At 44.2% G+C, this 23,128-nt stretch overlaps 1 protein-coding gene and 1 non-coding gene across 7 annotated transcripts in view; both read left to right on the plus strand.

Annotated features, from left to right (window-relative positions):
* The first annotated feature begins 1,477 nt into the window (after positions 1-1,477).
* dpp9 (dipeptidyl-peptidase 9) overlaps positions 1,478-23,128 on the plus strand; it is a 93,102-nt gene continuing 71,451 nt past the window's right edge. For 2 of the 6 annotated variants that reach the window (XM_080212560.1, XM_080212562.1), the window contains exon 1: positions 1,502-1,650. Coding sequence is in view for 1 of the 6 variants with exons in the window: in XM_080212558.1 (XP_080068684.1) it covers positions 1,605-1,650 (46 nt within the window). In the remaining 5 variants the exon portion in view is untranslated. Of the gene's footprint in view, positions 1,651-4,336; positions 4,459-18,982; positions 19,122-23,128 lie in introns of all 6 variants that reach the window. The other 4 variants (XM_080212561.1, XM_080212565.1, XM_080212558.1 and 1 more) reach the window with 4 other exon arrangements.
* On the plus strand, positions 8,826-9,017 carry LOC145358939 (U2 spliceosomal RNA). The gene has a single exon (XR_013889531.1). It is a non-coding gene; the product is annotated as a U2 spliceosomal RNA (small nuclear RNA).

The following is a 23,128-nucleotide window of genomic DNA, read 5'->3' on the forward strand; positions in this document are numbered from 1 at the left end:
GTGACACACTGCACCACACTCCCCCTCAAGGTTTGCCCTTCTCAGCTGATGAGTCTGTACTCTTCCATGTTGAACAAGTGGCAAGGGTGCAAAATATACTCTGGGAGACATCCATGTCCATCACCATGAATAGCACAACAACAGACTGAGCTGGTTGAGCCCTCAAGGACATAGCTGTTAGACTAGGAATACAGCAGGTGATGAGGGAACTAACAAGAGCGAAAAACATACTTGACCTCATCATCACGGTGGATGGTACATGGTAATCAGCAGGGGATTTCTTTGCCCTTGTTTGACCTGGTGCCACGAGACTTCATGGGTTCCAGAATCAATGTTGGAGACTCTCTAGGCAACTCCCTTCCGACTGGATACCACTATGCAGCCATTTCTGCTGGATCTGTCCTGGCGGTAAGATTTAAAATAATCTGGAATTAAGAATCTACTGATGACCATGAAACCATTGTCAACTGTTGGAAAAATCCATTTGGTTCACTAATGTCCTTTAGGGAGGGAAATCTGCTGTCCTTACCTGGTCTGGCCTACCAGTGATTCCAGACCCATGGCAAGGTGGGTAACTCTTAACAGCCCTCCGAGGGCAACTAGGGATGGGCAATAAATGCTGGCCAGTAAAACATTCTGGCTTTCCATCATTAATTTGCACACGTCCAAATATCTGTTACTTTTTTTCCTAATTTTCACCATCGAGGTTAAACGGACTGGTTTGGAGTTCCCGGGTTTAGTTCTACACCTTTCCTCAGAAACACAGTTACAATTCTCCAGTCCTCTGGTTATTATTATAACCAGGGTCTTCCACTTGGGGATTTTCACAGTAACTTCACTGCAGTGTGAATGTAAGCCTACTTGTGACTAATAAATAAATAATTCCCTTATCCCTCCCATCTGATCCTGGTGACTGAGACAACCTTTCTAAATCATTCTTTATTCATTTTTTACACTCGCCTCCTCCAGTAACATTCTTATCCCGTCAACGGGACTGGAAATAATCCCCAAGCTCCCAGATGAATGTAGAAATTTCATTCACCGAGCAGCGGGAGGCGCTGTGGAGACCTCCGGGCGGCGGGAGGCGCTGTAAGGTCCTCCGGGCGGCGCTGCGGGGTCCTCCGGGCGGCGGGAGGCGCTGTGGAGACCGTCGAGCAGCGGGAGGCGCTGTGAAGACCTTCGGGCGGCCGAAGGCACTGTGGAGACCTCTGGGCGGCGGGAAGCGCTGTGGGGGTCCTCCGGGCGGCGGGAGGCGCTGTGGGGGTCCTCCGGGCGGCGGGAGGCGCTGTGGGGGTCCTCCGGGCAGCAGGAGACGCTGTGGAGACCTCCGGGCGGTGGGAGCTTCTGTGGGGTCCTCCGGGCAGCAGGAGACGCTGTGGAGACCTCCGGGCGGCGGGAGCTTCTGTGGGGTCTTCCGGGCAACAGGAGGCGCTATGGAATCCTCCGGGGCGGCGGGAGGCGCTGTGGGGTCCTCCGGGCGGCGGGAGGCGCCTCCTCTCTGCGGGTTGAGGATGTTCCTGAGGCCGCGGCTGCCGAGTCGCGGGATGAAAGGCCGAGGTTGCGGCACTGTGGCTTCCTGGCACTAAGCCCCGCGGTGGGTTTGAATGAAGCCGGAGGAGGAGGCCGCGGTATTTCATGAGTCTGTGGAAGGTGAGGAGCGGGGTTTGAGGGAAGCGGGGCGAAGGACGAGGCCCTGGCTGTGGCCTGGGGCCGGTATATCTGAGACAATGAGTCAGTCCGAGCCTGGGGCCCGGGGGTTGTGGGGAATTAGCCCGCAGCTGCTCTGGGAGCCTGGTCCGAGTGAGTGAAGGTGTCTACCGGGCCTTGCCTGAGTTGCAGCCCCGTTAACTCCGCTTCGATGGAACCGAGAGCTGGCTGGGCCCCTGCGGCAGAAGGGGAAGGGAGGGAGGGCCATGCTCTGGGCTGGGCCGCGGGGGTCGCTGTCCTCCCAGTATCTTCCCCCTCCCTTGCTGTGTGGGGGGCTTGGCTACTGCCAGGAGGGACGGAGGCGGCTTCCCCAGAGACTGAGACCCGGTTCTCCCCCTTGGAAAGTTCACCTCACTCTCTCCAATTTATCCAACTGCTGGATATTTTCCTTTTGTGGAGATTTTTAACTTTTGCTCGTCCTTTCCTCCCTTTTTTAAGCTCCACAGAATGAGGTCTCGGTGAGTTTTTGTTGGGGGGGGGGGAGGGAACCCAATACGAACTCTCCAGCTGTTTCTCAAATCTTGACAGCTTTCATAGAATCCCTACAGTGCAGAAAGAGGCCATTCGGCCCATCGAGTCTGCACTGACTGCAATCCCACCCAGGCCCTATCCCCGTAACCCCATAAATTTACCCAAGCTAGTCCCCCTGACATTAGGGACAATTTATGACTAATCCACTTGGCCTGTACATCTTTGGATTGTGGGAGGAAACCAGATCACCCAGAGGAAGCCCACGCAGACATGGGGAGAACGTGAAAACTCCATACAGACATTGACCCAAACCTGGAATTGAACCTGGGTCCCTCGTTGTGAGAAGGTCTTGCTAGTCATTGTACCGCCACAGCTTTCATTGAAACATTTTCCTTGTTTAGGAACTTGGTTTTAAATTCCCAAGACCATTAGTTTTATGTTTAAAATCAAATCTTGGATATTTTATCAATCTTGCAAAGTAGCTTTAGTTTGAGAGATGCTTGCGACCATCCAGAGTGATGATAGTTTAATGAGTAAATGGTGTGGCACTGAGCAGCGTGAAGTAGGAAGGCCATGAGTATGTGATGACCTGAACGTGGATCACCATAGAATTCTAGTTTGCTTCAGTGTCCAAGGGTTGGGGAGTGAAAATTAATAACTCTTGTTGGCTTTTTGGAGCATTGTTGAGAATTGCAGTTGTGAGGAAGGATTGGGATAACATGGCTAAATCCAGTACACCAATAGTTCTGCCCACTCACTGTCTGATGTGGAGATGCCGGCGTTGGACTGGGGTAAACACAGTAAGAAATCTGACAACACCAGGTTTAAGTCCAACCGACTTATTTGATAGTAAACTCACAAGCTTTCAAGGCTAAACTCGTCGTCAGGTGAATGGTGAGTTCTGAGGCCAGAACTACTATCAAATAAATTGGTTGGACTTAAACCTGGTGTTGTCAGACTTCTTACTGCACTCACTGTCGGACCATACTCATGATCAAGGATTTAAAGCGGACAGTGCTGACAATTCCCACCATGTGTTAATTAACAAATCTGAAATATAAAGCTAGATTTTGCCATAAAATCATCAATCGTTGCAAAAAAAAAGCACATTTTCTTTCAGGAAGAATCACAGGACTGGTGCTTAGCCTATATCTTAAAACTTGGTACTTCTCCCTATGACCAGGAGTAACAGCAACTGACACTTTCCCAGCACCTTTAAAGCAGTGAAATGTCTCAAAGTGTTTCACAGGAGTATGACCAAAGTATGACACTGAACCACATAAGATATTGGGTCAGATTTTTAATGATGTATTTTTTAAGAACATAAGAAATAGGAGCAGGAGTAGGCCATCTAGCCCTTCGAGTCTGCCCTGCCATTCAGTAAGATCATGGCTGATCTGAAGTGGATCAGTTCCACTTTCCCGCTCTCTCCCCATAACCCTTAATTCCCTTGTCTGTCAAAAACCTATCTACCCGTGACTTAAATATATTTAGCGAGGCAGCCTCCACCACTTCAACGGGCAGAGAATTCCAGAGATTCACCACCCTTTGAGTGAAGAAGTTCCTCCTCAACTCCGATCTAAACTGCTGCTGCTGCTGCCCCCCCCCCCCCCCCCCCCCCCATCTTGAGGCTGTGCCCTCTAGTCCTGCTATCCTTTCTCAGCGGGAAGAATCTCTCTACCTCTACCCTATCCATCTCTTTCATTATCTTATATGTCTCTATAAGATCCCCCCTCGTCCTTCTGAACTCCAATGAGTACAGACCCAGTCTATTTAGTCTCTCTTCATAGTCCAATCCCCTCATCTCCGGTATCAGCCTAGTGAACCTCCTCTGCACTCCCTCCAAGGCCAAAATATCCTTGCGCAAGTGCGGCAACCAGAACTGCAGACAGTACTCTAGCTGTGGCCTCACCAGTGCCCTGTACAGTTGCAGCAAGACCTCCCTGCTTTTATATTTTTTCATGGGATATGGGCATTGTTGGCAAGACCAGAATGTTTTGCCCATCCCTATTTGAACTTAGTAGTTTCAGAGGGCAGCCGAGTCACATAGAGGACTAGATAAGGGCAGCAAATTTTCTTCCTGAAAGAAAATTTGTTTTTTTTTTGCAACGATTGATGATTTTATGGCAATATTCCTGAGACTAGCTTTATATTTCAGATTTGTTAATTAACGCATGGTGGGATTTGAATCCATGTCTCCAGTGCATTAGCCTGGGCCTCTGGATTACTAACAACACCATCACATCACCATCTCCCCTGACCAAAATCTTGGGAAAAGAGGTAAATTTTAAGAACTGTCTTAAAGGAGGAGAGTGACATAGAAAGGAGGAGAGGTGTAGTTAGGGATTTCCAGAGCGTGGGTCAAGGCAACTGAAGGCTCAGCCACCTATCTATGGTGGAGGAATTGGTCACGAGAGGCCAGAATTAGAGGAGCGCAGATATCTTGGAGGGCTGTGGACTGGAGGACATTGTAGAGAAGGGGAGGGGTGAGGCCATGGAAGGATTTGAAAAAAAGGTGCAAATTTTAAAATTAAGACACTGTTTGAATCAGAAACTGATTTTGTTCAGAGCACAGATGTTAGAACGAAACTTGCTGCAGGCTAGACATAGCAGCAGAAAAAGATAATCTTTCCATTTGCAGTGTTTGGGTGAATACAAGTTCTGTTCTGTGCATGATTCATATAGGTTTGGGACATCTGTAACTAAATTGTGTAGAAACTATGCAATACTGTACAGTCAATGTGTAAATGAAAACAGCTGAAGTTAGTTTGACAGATGGTAAATATTCTAGTGATGAGTTGGAGACATTCAATTGTATTTGCCTTTTTGACATCAGTGGTACAGATTGTCTGTGTAGCTTTTGGAATTTTATACCATGTACTTCCAGTTCTGCTATTTATTACATTCTATAATCATTCTTGTGTAATCACAGAGTTTGATTGTCATAGTAAATTACACGTGCAGCTTTAAGGCAGGGTCGATACCTCTCAGATCTTTGACTGGGACCTATGCAGAGAATATGGGACAGCATCCGGTTGCTTCTACTGATCTAGTGAACAGACTGACTGTTAGCACACCTGATAATTTAGCTATGAGTGATGAGTCATGTTTACGGCATTTTTAGTCAGCTGGATGAATGTTGAGTCTGGAAGCACTGACTCTCTTAGTTTCTGTCAATGTATATTTCTTAACATTTATAGCTACTGGGTTTATGCTGCAGAGAATTTGTACAGAGGAAGATGGGAAGAATTTGTTTTGCAGCAGTCTGATTTCCTATCACTTGGTGCATGTAAATATTGTCATGGTCACACAAGGCAGTGTGTGTAAATTGGTACCATTTGTTTATGGGGATGATTAGCGCATTAGTGTTTTAATTCCAGTTATGGATATCAAGACAAGAGATTGACTTCAGTTTCAGCAATCCTCAGTTCCTTTGATTTAGTAAATTCTAGAATTTAAAATTAGACCATGTCAACTGAAGAGAGCCACTTGGTCCATTGTGCGATACTCAATGAAGTATCAACTCTGCCACTTCCCATCATCTTTTATATTTTCCAAATATGTATGTAATTTCCTCGTAAAATCAGATGTTTCAGCTGATACAGTGATGTGGAATTCCCTTTCTAAACTGTGCTACCTCCATCTACCTCTCTCTATGAAATTTCTTCATGCGAGACCTTTGAAACCAATTTTTTTCAACCTCTGCTAATATCCCCTCTTTCAGTCTGGCATCCATTCTTGTCTAGTTACACATTTGTGAAGCCCTTAGCCTATTTTCCTCCATGAAAGGCTGCTGTATTAATGCAACAAGTGCTTAAGTGGACCTGGGAATGTTTGTATAATTGACAACTGTTTGCTGCAATAGCTGATGGATACCTGTGAGTGCTAAATCATAGAGTCATTTGGGTCTGCAGCACAGAAAAGGACCTTCAGCCCATCACATCTGTGCCAGTCAAAAACAACCACCCCTTTTCCCAGTGCTTGGCCCATTGCTTTATGTGCCTTAGCATTGCACATACACACCTAACCACTACTTAAATATTGTGAGGTCTCTGTCTCCACTGTCCTTTCAGGCACTGAGTTCCAGGGTCCTATCACCCTTTGAAAAAAATTTTTCCTCACATCCCCACTAAACCTCCTGTCCCTCAACAAAAGATTCCAAGGCACCAAATTGAAATAATGCAGAAGAGTTTTCTCTAATACCCTGGCCAATATTTATCCCTTAATCAATATTACTTCAAAAATAAAACATTTTTAAAAAATCATTCATAGGATATGACCTCGTTGGCTAGGCCAACATTTATTGCCAATTCCTGCTTGCTCTTGAATTGAGTGACATGCTAGACCATTTCAGAGTCAATCGCATGCTATCGATCTGGAGTCACATGTAGGCTAGAGCAGGTAAGAACAGCACATTTCCTTCCTTAAAAGACATGAGTGAAACAGATAAGTTTTTACGACAATTGACAATGGTTTCACGGTCGTCGTTAGACTGTCAATTCCAGATTTTCATTGAACCCCAATTTTGCCATCCGCTTTGGGAGGATTTGAACCCGGCTCCCCAGAGCATTATCCTGTGCCTTGATTACTAGCCCAGTGACAATACCACAATGCCACTGCCTCCCTTACAAAACTAAAAAACAAAATAGATTCAGATTATCTGAATTATTATCCTATACACTCTGTGATGCCTTACTGTTTGTAAACTGGCTGTGGCATATCCTACATTATAACATTGACTATACTTCCAAGATCACCTGGAGATGTCCTGAGACTATGAAAGGTGCTGTGGAAATGCATTTTTTTTTAATTGTAATTTATTTTAAACATATAAAGATTTAAAATCTACCCGTTTGACCAATCTTTAATTACCTGTCATAGAATCTCGATGGTGCAGAAGGAGACCATTCAGCCTATTGAATCTGCACCGAATCTCTGACAGAGTATATTGTCACTTTAACAAAGCAGGCTCCAACCCAAAATTCTTTTAATTTAAATAAGACATTCTACTTTACATTTCCAGCATTAGTTTAAGACTTCAAGTCAGAGTCCGATCACTAGTCAATTGGGAAGCTTCATCTGACCAACTGTCACTTGCAGACAGCTGCTTTGAATCTCCACAGTCACCACCTAGAATCCATGGGATCCCTACAGTGCAGACAAGGCCATTCGTTTCATCGAATCTGCACCGACTCTCCAACAGAGCATCTTGCCCAGGCCCTTCACTTCTCCCTACACATTCTCCATGGCTGATCCATCTAACCCACACTTGGGACACCAAAGGGTAATTTAGCATGGCCTAATCTGCATATCTTTGGACTGTAGGAGGAATCCAGAGCAACTGGAAGAAACTTGTGTAGCAACAGGGAGAGCATACAAATTCCACACGTCACCTAAGGCCAGAATTGAACCTGGGCCCCTGGCATCATAACATCTCAATTTTTGGCTTGGCATCTGTTTCTTATCTGATTATACTTTGTTGAAGCAACTTGAAATGCCTTTTCACATTAAAGCTGTTACAGAAGCACAAGTGGCTGTAAATCTTTCCACATTTCACTAGCTCTCTATCATTTTTTTATTTTCTCAACAGCCAGTGAGAAACAAACATTGGAGTGGTAGCATTTTAAATGAAAGTTTATCCAAATAGTAAGATCCTTAAGAGTGAAGAGAGAGGGAAACTTGACCACTCAGATACTTAAACACCTAAATGTTAGAGTGCATGAAGAAAAGTCTATCAAAAGGCAATTGGGTATCATGATTTATTATACAGAACAAAACAATGCGTCGCTTAGACAAGATAATGAGTCAAGGTGCAGGGTTTGAATCTCACTGCAGTCAACCACAGTGTGTGGAAACTAGAGCTCCAGCTCTGAATTCAATGCGACACCAGTGAGCATAGGCTCCCTTTTATGTAGGTGCGGGAGCCCCCATAAAACCTTCCCATCATATAGAATCTTTATAAAATATTGCTCAGCCCAGGCTTGTGTCATGAGCTCTGGACTTTTATCTGAGCCCAATACATTCCATTTAAATGTCGAAGGAAAGTGAGTAAAAAGTGAAAGCTGCCAGTGGGGAAGTCTTATTAGTAGTACTTTCAGCCTTCCATAATTTTAAGAATTTCTATTTGGTAGTTAATCTTTATTTGAATTTTTTTAAATATTCTGATTTTTTTTTGTCTTCCATACGAACATACAAATTAGGAACAGGAGTAGGCCACTCGGCCCCCTGAGCTGGCCAATTATAGCTGTAATATTCTTCCTGCTGTGGAATGTGTAGAACTTCAGTACTACTTCAGTTAGTGCCTAATCATTGTCTTGTCTCAGTTAACACAGTAAGAAGTATCACAACACCAGGTTAAAGTCCCAACAGGTTTATTTGGTAGCAAAAGCCACTAGCTTTTGGAACGCTCGCTGCTCCATCAGAGGAGTGGGATTTCAGTTCACAAACGGGGCATATAAAGACACAAACTCAATTTGCAAGATAACGATTGGAATTTGATCTTTACAGGTAATCAAGTCTTAAAGGCACAGACAGTATGTGTGAAGAGAGGGTTAAACACATGTTAAAGAGATATGTATTGCCTCCAGACAGGACAGTTGTGAGATTTTGCAAGCCCAGGCAAGTCATGGGAGTTACAGATAGAGTGACATACTTCTCGGCCTTTTGGCTAAGATCAAGTGTAGTATCGACATGCTGCAGTTGGTTGAAGTCATTCGGTTACATTTCAGCTTCATTTGAAGCAATTTTTTAAAGCGGCATCTCGGCCATTTGGCTAAGATGCAAATAAGATCAAGCCCTGGAGTAGGAGCTACACCTACTCCAGTCAGCTTGGATCATGTAGATCAAGCCCAAGACAGGAGGTGAGAGCCCTGTCTTGTCAGCTTGGATCGGGAATGTCCCAACTTGTTGGGACTCTGAATTGGGTTTAATTTGACTTGATTGGATTGGAATAAAGTTTAAAAAAAAATAAAAAAAAAGACATGCTGTCCTTGTGTGTGAAACTTGGCTATCAGTCTCTGCTCAGTGATTCTTTTCATGTTGCAACTGTACAAAACTCTGGTGCAGCCGCACTTGGATTACTGCGTACAGTTCTGGTTGCCGCGTTATAAGAAAGATGTGGAAGAATTAGAAAGGGTGCAGAGGAGGTTTACCAGGATGTTGCCTGGTATGGTGGGAAGGTTTAATGAGGAAAGGCTGAGGGACTTGAGGTTATTTTTGTTACAGAGAAGAAGGTTAAGAGGTGACCTAATTGAGGCATACAAGATGACCAGAGGATTAGATAGGGTGGACAGTGAGAGCCTTTTTCCTCGGATGGTGATGGCTAACACGAGGGGACATAGCTTTAAATTAAGGGGTGGTAATTATAGGACGGATGTCAGAGGTAGGCTCTTTACTCAGAGGGTAGTAAGGGCGTGGAATGCCCTGCCTGCAGCAGTTGTGCACTCGCCAACTTTAAGGGCGTTCAAATGGTCAGTGGGTAGGCATATGGATAATATTGGAATAGTTTAGGTTAGAAGGTCATTAGATTGGTTCCACTGGTTGGTGCAACATCGAAGGCCGAAGGGCCTGTACTGCGCTTCTGTGTTCTATGTTCTCTGTGCTGTTGTGTGTCATGAAGACTGCTTTGGAGAACGCTTACCTGAAGATCAGAGGCCACATGCCCATGACCGCTGAAGTGTTCCTCAGCAGGAAGAGAACAGTCTTGCCTGGTGATTGTCGAGTGGTGTTCGTTCACCTGTTGTCGTGGTGTCTGCATGGTCTCCCCAATGTACCATGCCTTGAGACATCCTTTCCTGCAGCGCATCAGGTAGACAACATTGGCCGAGTTGCAAGAATGTGTACGTGTATCTGGTGGATGATGATCTCACATGAGATAATGACGTCCGTGTTGATGATCCGGCATGTCTTGCAGAGGTTGCTGTGGCAGGGTTGTGTGGTGTTGTGGTCACTGTTCTCCTGAAGGCCGGGTAGTTTGCTGCAGACAGTGGTCTCTTTGAGGTTGTGTGGCTGTTTGAAGGCAAGAAGTGGGGGCGTGGGGATAGCCTTGGCGAGATGGTCGTCTTCATCAATGACATGTTGAAGGCTCCGGAGAAGATGTCATAGCTTCTCCACTCTGGGGAAGCACTGGACGACAAAGGGCACTCTGTCTGCTGTGTCCTGTGTTTGTCTTCTGAGAAAGTCGGTTTTTTGCTGTGGCATGTCGGAACTGTCAATTGATGAGTCGAGCGCCATATCCTGTTCTCATGAGGCCATCTTTCAGCGTCTGTAGGTGTCTGTTGCAATCCTTCTCATTTGAGCAGATCCTATGTATACGGAGGGCTTATCCGTAGAGAATCTTCACCTTCAACAACCAGTTCTCCATCCAGACAGACGGAACAGCCATGGGGACCAAATTCGCACCTCAGTATTCATGCACAGGTTCGAATGAGACATTTTTGCCGCACAGGACCTTCAACCGATGTTATACACTAGATACATCGATGACATTTTCTTCCTTTGGTCTCATGGTGGGCAATCACTGAAGCAACTATATGATGACATCAAGTTCCATCCACAATCAGACTCACCATGGACTACTCTCCATCCTCGTGTGCGGAACTTGGCTATCAGTCTCTTGCCTGGTGATTGTCGAGGCAATGACTCGATGATCTCTAGAATCGGCTGCATTCTTGGACACACGTATCTCCATCAAGGATGGTCACCTCAGCACTTCACTGTACCGCAGAACCTCACAATGCTCCACTTCTCCAGTTTCCACCTTAAACATGTTAAAGAAGCCATCCCCTACGGACAAGCCCTCCGTATATACAGGATCTTCTCAGATGAGGGGGATCGCAATAGATATCTCCAGAAGCTGATAGATGCCCCATAAGAACAGGATATGGCGCTCGACTCATCAGTTGACAGTTCCGACGCGCCACAGCGAAAAAACCACACCAAGCTTCTCAGAAGATAAACACGGTAGACGGCGGATGGAGTAACCTTCATCGTCCAGTACTTCCCCGGAGTGGAGAGGCTACGACATTTTCTCTGGAGCCTTCAACATGTCATTGATGAAGACAAGCATCTTGCCAAGGCCATCCCCACACTCCCATTTCTTGCGTTCAAACAGCCGCACAACCTCAAACAGACCATTGTCCACAGCAAACTACCCAGCCTTCAGGTGAACAGTGGCCATGACACCACACAACCCTGCCACAGCAACGTCTGTAAGACATGCTGGATCATTGACACGGATGTCATCATCTCACGTGAGAACACCATCCGCCAGGTACACAGTATGTTCATTTGCAACTTGGCCAACATTGTCTACCTGATATGCTGCAGGGATGGATGTCCCGAGGCATGGTACGTTGGGGAGACCATGCAGACACTAGGACAATGGGTGAGTGAACACTGCTCGACAGTCACCGAGCAGGAGTGTTCTTTTCCTGTTGGGGAGCACTTCAGCAGTCACAGGCATTCGGCCTCTGATCTTCAGGTAAGCGTTCTCCAAGGTGGCCTTCATGACACATGACAACGCAGAGTCGCTGAGCAGAGACTGATAGCCAAGTTCCACACATGAGGATGGCCTCAACCAGGATCTTGGGTTCATGTCACACTATCTGTAACCCCCATGACTTGCCTGGGTTTGCAAAATCTCACTTACTGTCCCGGCTGGAGAAAATACACATCTCTTTAACCTGTGCTTAACGCTCTCTCCGCTCGCATTGTCTGTACCTTTAAGACTTGATTAGCTGTGAAGACTCGAACTCCAACTTTATTTTGTAAATTGAGTTTGTGTCTTTATATGCCCTGTTTGTGAACTGAAGTCCCACTCACCTGATGGAGCAGTGAGTGCTCTGAAAGCTAGTGGCTTTTGCTACCAAATAAACCTGTTGGACTTTAACCTGGTGTTGTGAGACTTCTTACTGTGTTTACCCCAGTCTAATGCTGGTATCTCCACATCTTGTCTCAGTAACACATTACTTTGTTTTGTCCTGTATAATAAATCATGATACCCAATTGTCTTTGGTAGCCTTTTCTTCAGGTGCTTTAGCATTTAGTTGTGTAAGTATCTGAGTGCTTGAGTTTCCCTCTCCCTTCACTTTGTTAAGGATCTTACTATTTGGATAAACTTCCATTTAGTTTCACTCCAAAATGAAGCTACTTCTACTTTTCCAGATTTCTGTTCGGTTTGCCATTTTCCCTGTCTGCTTTGTGCCTATGCCCATATGATTCATTTTTTAAAATGACACAGTTTGCAGAGAAGTCGTGCTCTTCACAGATAATAATTGTCATGCACCCTACATTTACAAGAAAGCACAAACTTTGCACAAGATCTTAACTGCATGGTCAGAACATCTTGACACCATACATCAATCTGAATTATGTATAAACAGCAGTCATTGTAATGTGACTGCTTTTCAGATCTGTACTTTTGTAGCAATGCTTTGTGTGCACCTACTACAAAGGTTTGGTAATGATGCTTAAAATGAGAACTTATCTGGGTTTTTTGCTCAGTTTCTGCTGAGTAGGAATGAGTGGGAGCTCTATGATTAGCCTGAGTGCATAGGTCTGGGGAGGAAACGAATATTCTGCAGTTCACACTTTATGGATGTTAACCCATGCCCATCAAGAAGGTGCTACTGAACTAGGCCTGGGCTAATATCTGGGGACTAACGTGGGCAAAAGCATGGGATTATGGGGATAGGGTCTGGGTGGGATTCTGGTTGGTGCAGACTTGATGGGCTGTATGGCCTCCTTCTGCATGGTAGGATTCTATTTAGGTGGCTTGGAATCACAATTTATTTGTTAATTCTCTGTCTTGGATGTTTTACTATATTAAAGGTGCTAGATAAATGCTAGATAATTTCTTTTGAATAGCTCATAAAAAGAGAGCACCAAATTGCTTGAAAAGCAGCAGCAGGCAGAGTTCTGAATCCTTTCTCCACCAAGGAGACAGGCCCCTAGCTTAATGCCTCAACCAAAAGACAGCTTCTCCAGTATTGCAGCAAGTACGCCGTACTGTCTTTAAGTGTCAATCTAGGTTCCGTCTGAAGTAGAACTTGTACTCAGCCTTCTGATTTCCCAGTGAGAAAGCTGCCGTTGGACTAAACTGGAACACACCACTGTTTTAGAATCAGGAAGTTTTTTGTCAGGTTTTGTAGCCAATCACAGGAAACAAATACTGTTCAAGGGCCAAACCTGCCTCCTCTGCAAATTCCTTTAGCCAAATAGTCAGATTGGCGAGAGCGCAAGAGAAAATCTCCCCACCATCCCCAAAGGGAGCCTTAGCAAGACTGGTATTTGGCCTGTAGTTGTTAATGGGAATGTATTCAACTTCTAGAATGACACCCAGCATTAAAAGCAAGAAACAACTTACATTTCTAAAACACCTTTCACAACCTTTTAATCCCTTAAAAGGTTTTAAAGCGTTTAGGTACTTCTAAAGTATAAGTTACTTGCAGTGCAGGAACCAATCACAGTGAGGCGAATTACAGTGGGAGAGGAGTAATGGGGCCACTCAGCAAGAGAGAGAGAGGAGCAGCGGGGCCACTCACAGTGAGAGAGAGGAGCTCATGAGGGTGGCACTGCAATTTATAAATACCAGAGAGAGAGATCAAAGGGAAGCAGAAAGGAGGAGAATAAGAATGTATGTATGTGTGTGTGCGCGCGCTTGTATGTCTTACGCACATGCAACAGAACCTGGTCTAAAGTTGTCTTGGTCCCCTTTGCCTGAATGGTAGTTGGTGAGCCATGGCTATCTGAAGTTAAAAGAACCCATAGTCAGATATTTTCCACTCCTTAGCATGAACACCAGGACCCTCATGGACAACCCCAATAGCAGCTGACTGGAACAATGTCCTGCTGTCATTGCCCAGGAGCTTGGGCATTTCGACATTGACAACACTACCCTAAGCAAGACCTGGTAGGCAGGGGAAGACCAGCTCAAGGACCGAGGTGATGGTTACACCTTCTCGGCAGGTAAACCAGTAGAGGATCTCCACCTCCATTGTAGTCGCCATTAAAAACAAACTTGTTGGCCTTTCAGGGACTCCTTGTGGGATAAACAAATATCTTGTGATTCTTCGGCTCACCCTCGTCCAGAACCTGTGCTCTACAGTCTTTGGCATGTACGATCCGACACCGGAAGCCACAGACAAGTCGAAAGAGGAATTTCATTTCCTTGAACAATCCTTGCTCCGAATCCCAACAGGTGACAAGTTGATCCTCTTTGACTTCTTCCCAGCGTTGGAAAGGAGACAGACCTCTAGGGATGTGTAATTGACAGAGAGCAGGTTGGGAAATCCAACACCAAAGTACTATACTCCTGACAGTGTTGAGAACACCAGCCTAATTCTGTCAGAGATCCAAGCATATGGCCACATGGGAACACCCTTGCTCCAAGCACTGGCACCTGATGGACTGCCTCATTGTCTGATGTGAGACCACAAAGATGTGCATATCACCAGCATTATGACAGGAGCCAACCACTGCTGAATGGATCACCAGCTAATTCGCTCTGTGATCAACATCAATGTTGCACCAAAGCAGCAATGGCCACAGAAACAATGCTGCAGGAAAAATCAACGCTGAGACACTCAAAGACTCTAATAAGAGAGCCCTATTCAGCCAACACCTCACTGCCAAACCAGCGGCTCCCAGTGACCCAGAGCATCCCCTGTGCCTGGTCTGCCCTCAAGGCCCCCATAAGCAGCACATGTGATGGGTTGACCCGGAAACACCAAGACTGGTTCAGTGAGACGTCCGGGAGATCCAGGAGCTGATTGGTTGCAAATGCAAGACTTTTCTGAACCTGAACCAGCAACTCAATTCGAGAGCAAGAAAGCAGCTCTACAGACAGCTGATGGCTGAGGTCCAGCAAAAACCCACAACCTAAAGAACAGGTGGTGGGTGGAGAAAATGCAGGAGATCTAATGATTAGCTGACCTGACATATAAGGTTTCTGTACCCAGTCAAGGGCACCAATGGGCCAAGGCCTCGCCCCATTGCTGCCCAAGTGCAGAGAGGCGGTCAGCATCTGCTGGAAGGAGCACTTTGGAAACAATCTTAACAGAGATTCTGGGTGGGATTTTCCATCATGCGTGCGCCAAGACTGGAAAGTTCCATCATCTGCAAGAAAGTCTGAGTCAGACTGCAGAGGAATTTCCCTGCTGTTGATCACAGGGAAGGTAATCACAAGAGTCTTCCTTAATCACATCCCTGCTGTGGCTGAAGAACTCCGAGTCACAATATAGATTCGCCACTGAGACACAAGACATGATCTTCAACATGTGACAATTACTAGAGAGATGCAGGGAACTGCACCAACCCTTGCACATGGCCTCCTTTAACCTCATGGAGACCTTTCACACAGTCAGCTACAAGGAATTATGGAGCACCCTCCTCTGTTTTGACTGCCCCCAAAAGTTCCTCATCTTCCTCTGCCTGCTCCATGATGACGTGCGAACCACTATTCGGATCAATGGATCCACCAGAGACCCAATTCACATTCTGATCTCACATTTCACTGCAGAGCATAAGCTGAAGCCAAGTGTCGACAGTGGAAGGAGTGCGTGGCAACCCAGGCACCCCACTCACCTGCTCTGCCAACTACTGTCTGCCCCACCTTTAACAGAGACTGTAGATCGCATACTGGACTCTTCAGTCATCTGAGAACTCACTTTTAGTTTGGAAGCAAATCATCCTCGATTCGGAGGGAACCGCCTAAAAGCAAGTGGAGAATGTGACAGGCAGTGCGTACACAGGCAAGGTTGCACAAACAGTACATTAATGTCCAGATAACCTAGTTTCAGGGAAGATGGGTGTCTTGTCCAAGCTACTGAAGAGGACTCTGCAGCTGTTGTGTAAACAGAGTTGTTCCATGGGAGATTTGTAACTGCTTGAATAGGCAGACTGCTAGATCCTCAGTTTAATGTTTAATCTGAAAGACATCACCTCTGAGGGTATTGCACTCCCTCTACTGCACTGTAATGTCAGCCTAGGTTTTGTGCTTAATCGTTAAATCAACAAAACTAGCTGATTTGAGAGTGCGACCAGCTGAACCACAGCTAAATAGTTTTAAGCTACTCTGTTGAAAGTTACTGGACCCTAAAGTGATAGGGTCTGATGTGGCAGTTATTGCACTGGAGTGATGACCCAGAAACTGAGTTTATTTCACAATGTCAGATTAAATTGAATAAATCTTGGAATTTGTGGGATGATGCTATGGAACTGATGAGAATAATCCAATAGTCCTTTAAGGCAGAAGGCACTGCTCAGTCTGTTCATTACATCACCAAACTCGTTGAGTTGTAAAAACAATCTCTCTGTATGGACCATCACCAGTAATTGAAACTTTGTCCATGTTGGTCACAATCTGAGAGCTATAAAAACAGACTGCTTACTGTCTGGTTTGCAGTTTGAATTTATTAAATTCCAAATGTGGGGCAGCCTTTTAAATGTTCCCTCCTGTTGATCATTTCTGCTTTTGTAGGAGGATAGAAGGATTAGACTGCGTTAGTATTGCTGCTTAATGACTTGTCAGGAGGAGACCTAAAAATAGGAAGGAATCAACAGCGAGTCAATTTTCATTTCCTCCAGCTAGAAGTTGGATTTTACGGGAGGTAAAGGCTGGAATTCCATTCTAGAAATCTCTGTGTTGCACTGTTCTTTTTGCAGTGTTGTCATTTTTATTTTAAAAGTAGACCCCCACACCATGCTATTTGATTATAGGTTAGTCTATATAAACTTTGTGTTCTAGTACTAGTGCCTGTGAGCAAGTTTTCGCTCTGCTAATTTCTATTCAGTAACTGTCTGTGTCCGTAGATACCTAGTTATGGACAAGCTATTGCAAAAGACACAGGAATGGAACTGATTTGGTAAGTGTGCTGTTATCAGATCTGGTTTCCAGATTGAGAGTAACATTGGCAGAATCCTCTGAACAGATTACATGTCTGTCCCCTCTCTTTGGATTGTGTAGTATGTGCGATTTAAGGAGCAAGGGAGAAAATTTGGTTTGGCATTATTTAACATGACTTGTCACTTGCATATATGTGGAGTATATTGATCTCAAAATAGCAATTTATTGACATGAACGTATTGTATTTGTTTACTTAACCAAGAAGTTCTTTGACCTTCATAAGCAATTTTCAGAGGGGCGTCAGGTACTCTGGAAGCACCCATCTAATAATTTAAATTAGAATATGGTGCACATTAATTGAATGGATAAAATTGGAGGCTACTACTTTATTTGTAGCTGTATCAGCTGTTAGGAACCTTTCTTGGTACCAGACTGCACAAGTATTTTCAACAGCCTGCACCTAACCGTGTTTACAATTCCTCACAGTTCAAAGTGCTCAAGGTCAAGGGAAAATTGGTGCAGGTGTCACAGGAAAGGAAATTGGAGGGTCCAAAATTGGAGCACTATGTTTGACAAAGGCTTCTGCAAGCAAACTAGAAGGGAGCAAGAAGAAGCCTGTGATGGAGAAGTGAGGGCAGGTATAGGGATATGAGGCTGGATATCATTGAAGTAGGGTATGAAAAGACTTGGAAAGTTTAAAAATTATGGGTAATTTTAAACCCAGCCTGTTAGGCATGGAGAGACAGTGCGGATTGGAGGAGATGCATACTTGAGATATCATGTGAGGAGAAACGATACAGCATTTTGAATGAATTGTAAATGGAGTAGATTAAGGCAGTGGACAGCCTAAAAAAATGTTGGTGAAAGGTGGGTTAGTAGGTGCTATCAGTAGCAGTGGTCGAAATACAGCTTGGATTAGTGGGAATAAAATAGAGCAGTGCCATAGAGAAGCAGTGTTCGCAATGGATAGAGCAGTCAATGGTGTGAAAGACAGCAAATAGAAACAGTAGCGTTACAGTCGAACGCACTGTTATTTGTAATGTCAGTGCTCATAAGTCACTTGAAGAGTTTGAAACAAGTGATGGGAATGTTTCAGGAATGCCTACTCTCATTTGTGAAAATGGAGAAAGTTTTATGATTTCGATTTGTAAAAATCTTTCAAGGGATGTGGGAGACACTGCCTAGGCCAGCATTTGTTGCCCATTTCAAGGGGCAGTTAAGAGTCAATTGCATTGCCATGAAACACATAGGCAACAATCAACAGTGGTTTCAGGCTTGTTAGTAGACTTTCAATTTCACTTTTTTTTATTGAATTCAAATTTCGCCATCTGCCGTGGTGGGATTTGAACTCAAGTCTTTGGAATACTTGTCCAAGCAACAACACCACTACGCAACTGCGTCCCCATGAATGGCAATATTTTCTTCTAGTGGGTAGAAATTGGAAGAACCTGATCTTTGAAATGCCCAATAAGCCGCTTTCTGGTTCCTTTCTGTGTTGAGGGGGGGAGGTTTCACAACATTAGGAGCAAGTGTAGACCATATGGCCCCCTTGAACTTACTGCACAATCCAATAAGATCATGTTTGATCAGATTTTGGCCTCCATTCCATTTTCCTGTCTATTCCCAGAATAGTTTAAGAATCAGTGTCTCAATACATGCAATGACCCAACCTCCACAGCTCTCTGGAGAAGAGAATTCCAAAAATTCCTTCTTGTCTCCGTCTTCAATGGCAAGATCCCTTATTCTGAGATTATGCCCAAGTTCTAGATCCTCCCACAAGGGGAAGCGTCTGCTCAGATCACATTGTCAGGTCTCCCCCAGAATCTTGTGCATCAGCAAAGACACCTCTCATGTCCCTAAATGCTGTTAGTATAGGCTCAACCTGCTTAACCTTTCTTCATTAGGTGCTAACTATGGCAAAGTTCATTAGGTCAGACTTCCTATCCTCTTGATTCACAGGAAAGAATGAACAGGAAGGAGAGGAAATGGAGCATATCTTCTGGGCTGGATCGTGATGTTATTTATGGCTTTGGTCAGAAAGTCAAGAATTAACTCTTTTGTTCCAGCTCAATCCATAATTTTCCTTATCTCTTCTGAGGTGAGAACTCTTGTTAGTTACTGTTGGAAGTGCTGCTATTCAATAGCACATCATTGTGTTGATTGACTATCCATATATGAGCCTAACCAGTGAGTTTAGATAGAGGCCTTTTCAACACATGGACATTATAAATAACACCCCCACTCTATTCTTCCCTGCTCTTCTTCCCCACCCTCCTCAATGTCTCCTCTCCTCTCCCCCCACCCCCATTTCTCTTCCCCACCTCCCCCTCTCCTATGAAACAACTTGTGTACAGTGTTGATTACATTTAGTTTAAAGAAAGTTGTACCTCTGTGAAGGGCTTCAACTGAGAAAACAGCCACACACACCTGCTGGTTAGGAGCACAGAACACTTCTGTGCATGCAAAGTTATGTATTCCTGGAAACGATGCAGTGCTGAGAATTTGTGAGCCAGAAACAGCTATTTTGAGGTGTAAGTCAGCAGGCTATGTTCCTTTCGAAGTCCTGAACTTTGAGCAGACTTGTACGCTGGCTGGGTGGTGACTATAATCTTGGTGCTGTCACCGTGGTTGAAGATTAGTTGTAATAAATCTAACCAAAACTCAAGAGGATTTTAAAAGTACAAGATACAAAAGTATAAGGAAATACTTACAGCAGTTATTCTGATTACAGTATTTGAACCAGTGACTGATTTTCAAAATGTGTTGATTCATTTATCATAATTTTTGACACCTCAGGATGTGGAGTTTGGAATCCTGTACTAGGGAAGGAGATATTGGTGAATGGAGACCTGTATTTCCTCTTTCAAGAAAAGGTTCCCTGATGAAAATGGGGAGGGAAAGTGACCATGAGTAAATATGCAGCAGGACAGCCTTGTTTGAGGTGCAAATGAAGGATAATAATTTGGAGATTGACCTTCTTGAGATGAGAAATAATAAACTCTGGACAAAGAATACTATGGATGGGATTCTCCAACTCTTTTGCACACCGGGATCTTACAGTCCTGCCAAAGTCAACAATAATTTTTGTTCCTCGTCCGTGCTGCTATTTGAGGGTGTACAGTGGGGTTTGGCTTTGGCAGAACTGGAAAATCCTGGCAGGGGGTAGTGTTGGAGAATTCCATTCCAGCTCTGGTGAGAGAGGGCAGAAATTAGCATTAAATATGAGTTGACTATCTAATTGGGAATCACTGGACAATCTATAAACATACTCTTGTAAATCTAGCTTTCAGATGGGCATGGCCATAAGTTCTTGTGTTGGCATGGTGATGCTCCATGGACTCGATAGTTTTCTTAAAATGATACCTTGAGATGTTGATGTGATTGAATGCGAATAAAGGAGCTGGTGGGAGTTTTGTTTCGTATTAAATATTATACAATATCAACAGTCCAGACGCAGGCCATTCTACTCTGCTAATCCCCCTACCCCACACATCTTTGGATTGTGGAAGGAAACGGGAGCACCCGGAGGAATCCCATGCAGACATGGGGAGAATGTGCAAACTCTAAACATGATGTGGAGATGCTGAAGTTGGACTGGGGTAAACCACTAGTGGCATTTGCTACCAAGTAAACCTGTTGGACTTCAAACTGATGTTGTGAGACTTCTTACTGTGTAAACTCCACACAGTCAGTCACCCAAGATGGAATTAAATGGGCCCCTGGCACTGTAAGGCTGCAGTGCTAACCACTGTGCCATAAGTAATTTGGCTGGAAGTGTTTTCTGGCGTGTAACCAAAAGCCAGCCATGGCATAGTGGTTTTGGCTGCTCCAGAGTGACATTTCCATTTGTACAATTGTCCAACAACCGGTATGGAAAATTTTCTGCTCTTGCACACATGATCTGTAAAATATTTCAGTGTGTGGCTGCACCATCCATGTTTACAGTCAGTTTTTAGTTTGGCGATTTTGATGTAGTTTTATACACAATTCACATGGGATTCTAGACTGAAGCCAGATAATCTGATGGTAGAAGTGTCTACAAATAATATTAAATTAAAATAATGCAGCAAAACTCTGGGAAATGCTGTTTATAAATTTTGCCCTGCCAGCAGCTGGTTACTTATACATATGGTCTGTAATTGGGATGTGACTAACACTAAATAAGACTCTATCATTTTCCTCCAGAAGGTGATGAGCCTTGAACTGCTGTAGTTGCTCCAGTTTTATGCCTCCATGCTGGTGACAGATAGCAGAGTCCAGCATTTTGGCCAAATACCAAGTTTGGATGAAGTGTGACTTGGAGGTGATTGTGTTTCTGTGATTTCTCTGTTTCTTGTCCTGCATAGTGAAAGTTTTGGGCTGGGGTGTTGTTAAAAATAATACAAAATAAACTGCACCAAGCATTTCATATCAGGACTAACCATTGTGCAGTACAGCTTTGACATCTCATTTTATGATTTGTATTCGGATCCATGCTGTGCAGTAAAACCGAGCTGTACCTGATATTTTTTGCCAAACCCATCCTGAATCATTTCCAAATATATGAATATAGGCGCATACATGGGTGGGAAGGAATGAAATGTGCGATGAGACCCGGAAATAAGTGTTTTTTGCACATTCTTAGTCCTCGCAGTCACTTGGAATTCCCGAACACTCCCAAAGAATAAATGCAGTTGCGGAGTTAACAGTTTCTATTTTGCATCCATAAGGCGAAGAGAGGCCAGATCCCCTTGTGCTTTGCAGTGAGAAGCTCCCTTTTTTCAAAGCAGCTTTTTTGCTGTCTTCAGATGGCTGCATGTTGCATACGTTATCCAAGCACGACCTGCTGTCTAAACTTTGTCACTCCTTTCAACTTAAATCTGTCCCAAGTCCAGTGAAATCTGGAAATTAAAAGGAGGCAGAAGTTAAAGCCGGTCTGGACTTAATTGTTTTCTGCATTTCCATTGATCATTTTAAAATAATTTGTAGTTAAGATGAGGTTGTGATTTCACTGATCACTTGAAATAAACTGCACTTGTAAACTGACTACTGTGGAAGATTGAGAATAACCAAGAAAAGAAATGTGCCACTCTATAGCATCTCAGTCAAGGTTAATAAGTTGCCTAGGAGTTAGTCATTTGGCCCTTTGAGCCTGCTGTGCCATTCAGTAAAATCATGGCTGATCTGGTTGTGATTTTAATTCCATATTCCTGTCTGTCCTCCATAAACTTTGACTCCCATGTCTATCAAAAATCTGTCCGACTCTGCCCTGAATAAATTCAGTAGCCCTGTCTCCATTGCTCTCTGAGGAAGAGAATCCCACATGTAATGACCCTCAGAGATAAGTGTTCTCCTGTTGGTCTTAGGAGGGAGACCTCTTATTGTGTTCTCCAGTTAGTCTCCCCTCACCGGTGGAAGCATCCTTCCAATATCTACCCTATCAACCTCTTTATTTAAAAGAAAGTTACTAAGTTAATGCTGTCAATGATTTAATCTCAAGTAGTGGATTCTACTGGAATTTGGTGTTCATATTTAAAAGTTGCTGTAACCCATCATTGTGCAATGCTGATATCCTAGGGTGAAGGTCCTAACTATCATTGGATGGACTTATAATCAGGAACTGCAGTCTCTGCATGTACAGGAGTGATGCTTCTGAATCTATTCAGATAATTTGGGGTTGCAAGGGGTGTTCAGTATAATTTTGACCAGTCCTTGTACAGAAAAACCTTTACACACTAGTTCACTGTGAGTTACAGTCCTTTCGTCAGTATAAGTTTTACTTAACTCTAAAGCATGTATTATCCAGCATTTTGAACTTGATAATTGTAGGAGAGGCATTTTTGTACAGATTTAATCTCAACTTTTTATTCGTGAACCAAAGCACAATGAACTAATTTGACTTGGAGAAGCAAAATCCTGAAATAAAACAGGGAATCCTATCAAAACATTGCTTTCCTCTCCACAGAAGCTGTCAGATCTATTGAACGTTTGATACTGACTGACTGCTGCGTGTCCTGGTTTCTTTTTATTGCCTATGGTTGCAAGGGATGTAAAGGGATTAATATTGCCGGGACTGTTTGCAAGATCAGAATGCAATAAGGGTGAAAACTGCAATGTTGTAAACTC

Source organism: Carcharhinus amblyrhynchos, chromosome 26, assembly GCF_965287045.1.
Source record: "Carcharhinus amblyrhynchos chromosome 26, sCarAmb.v2.hapA, whole genome shotgun sequence".
NCBI lineage: Eukaryota > Metazoa > Chordata > Chondrichthyes > Carcharhiniformes > Carcharhinidae > Carcharhinus > Carcharhinus amblyrhynchos.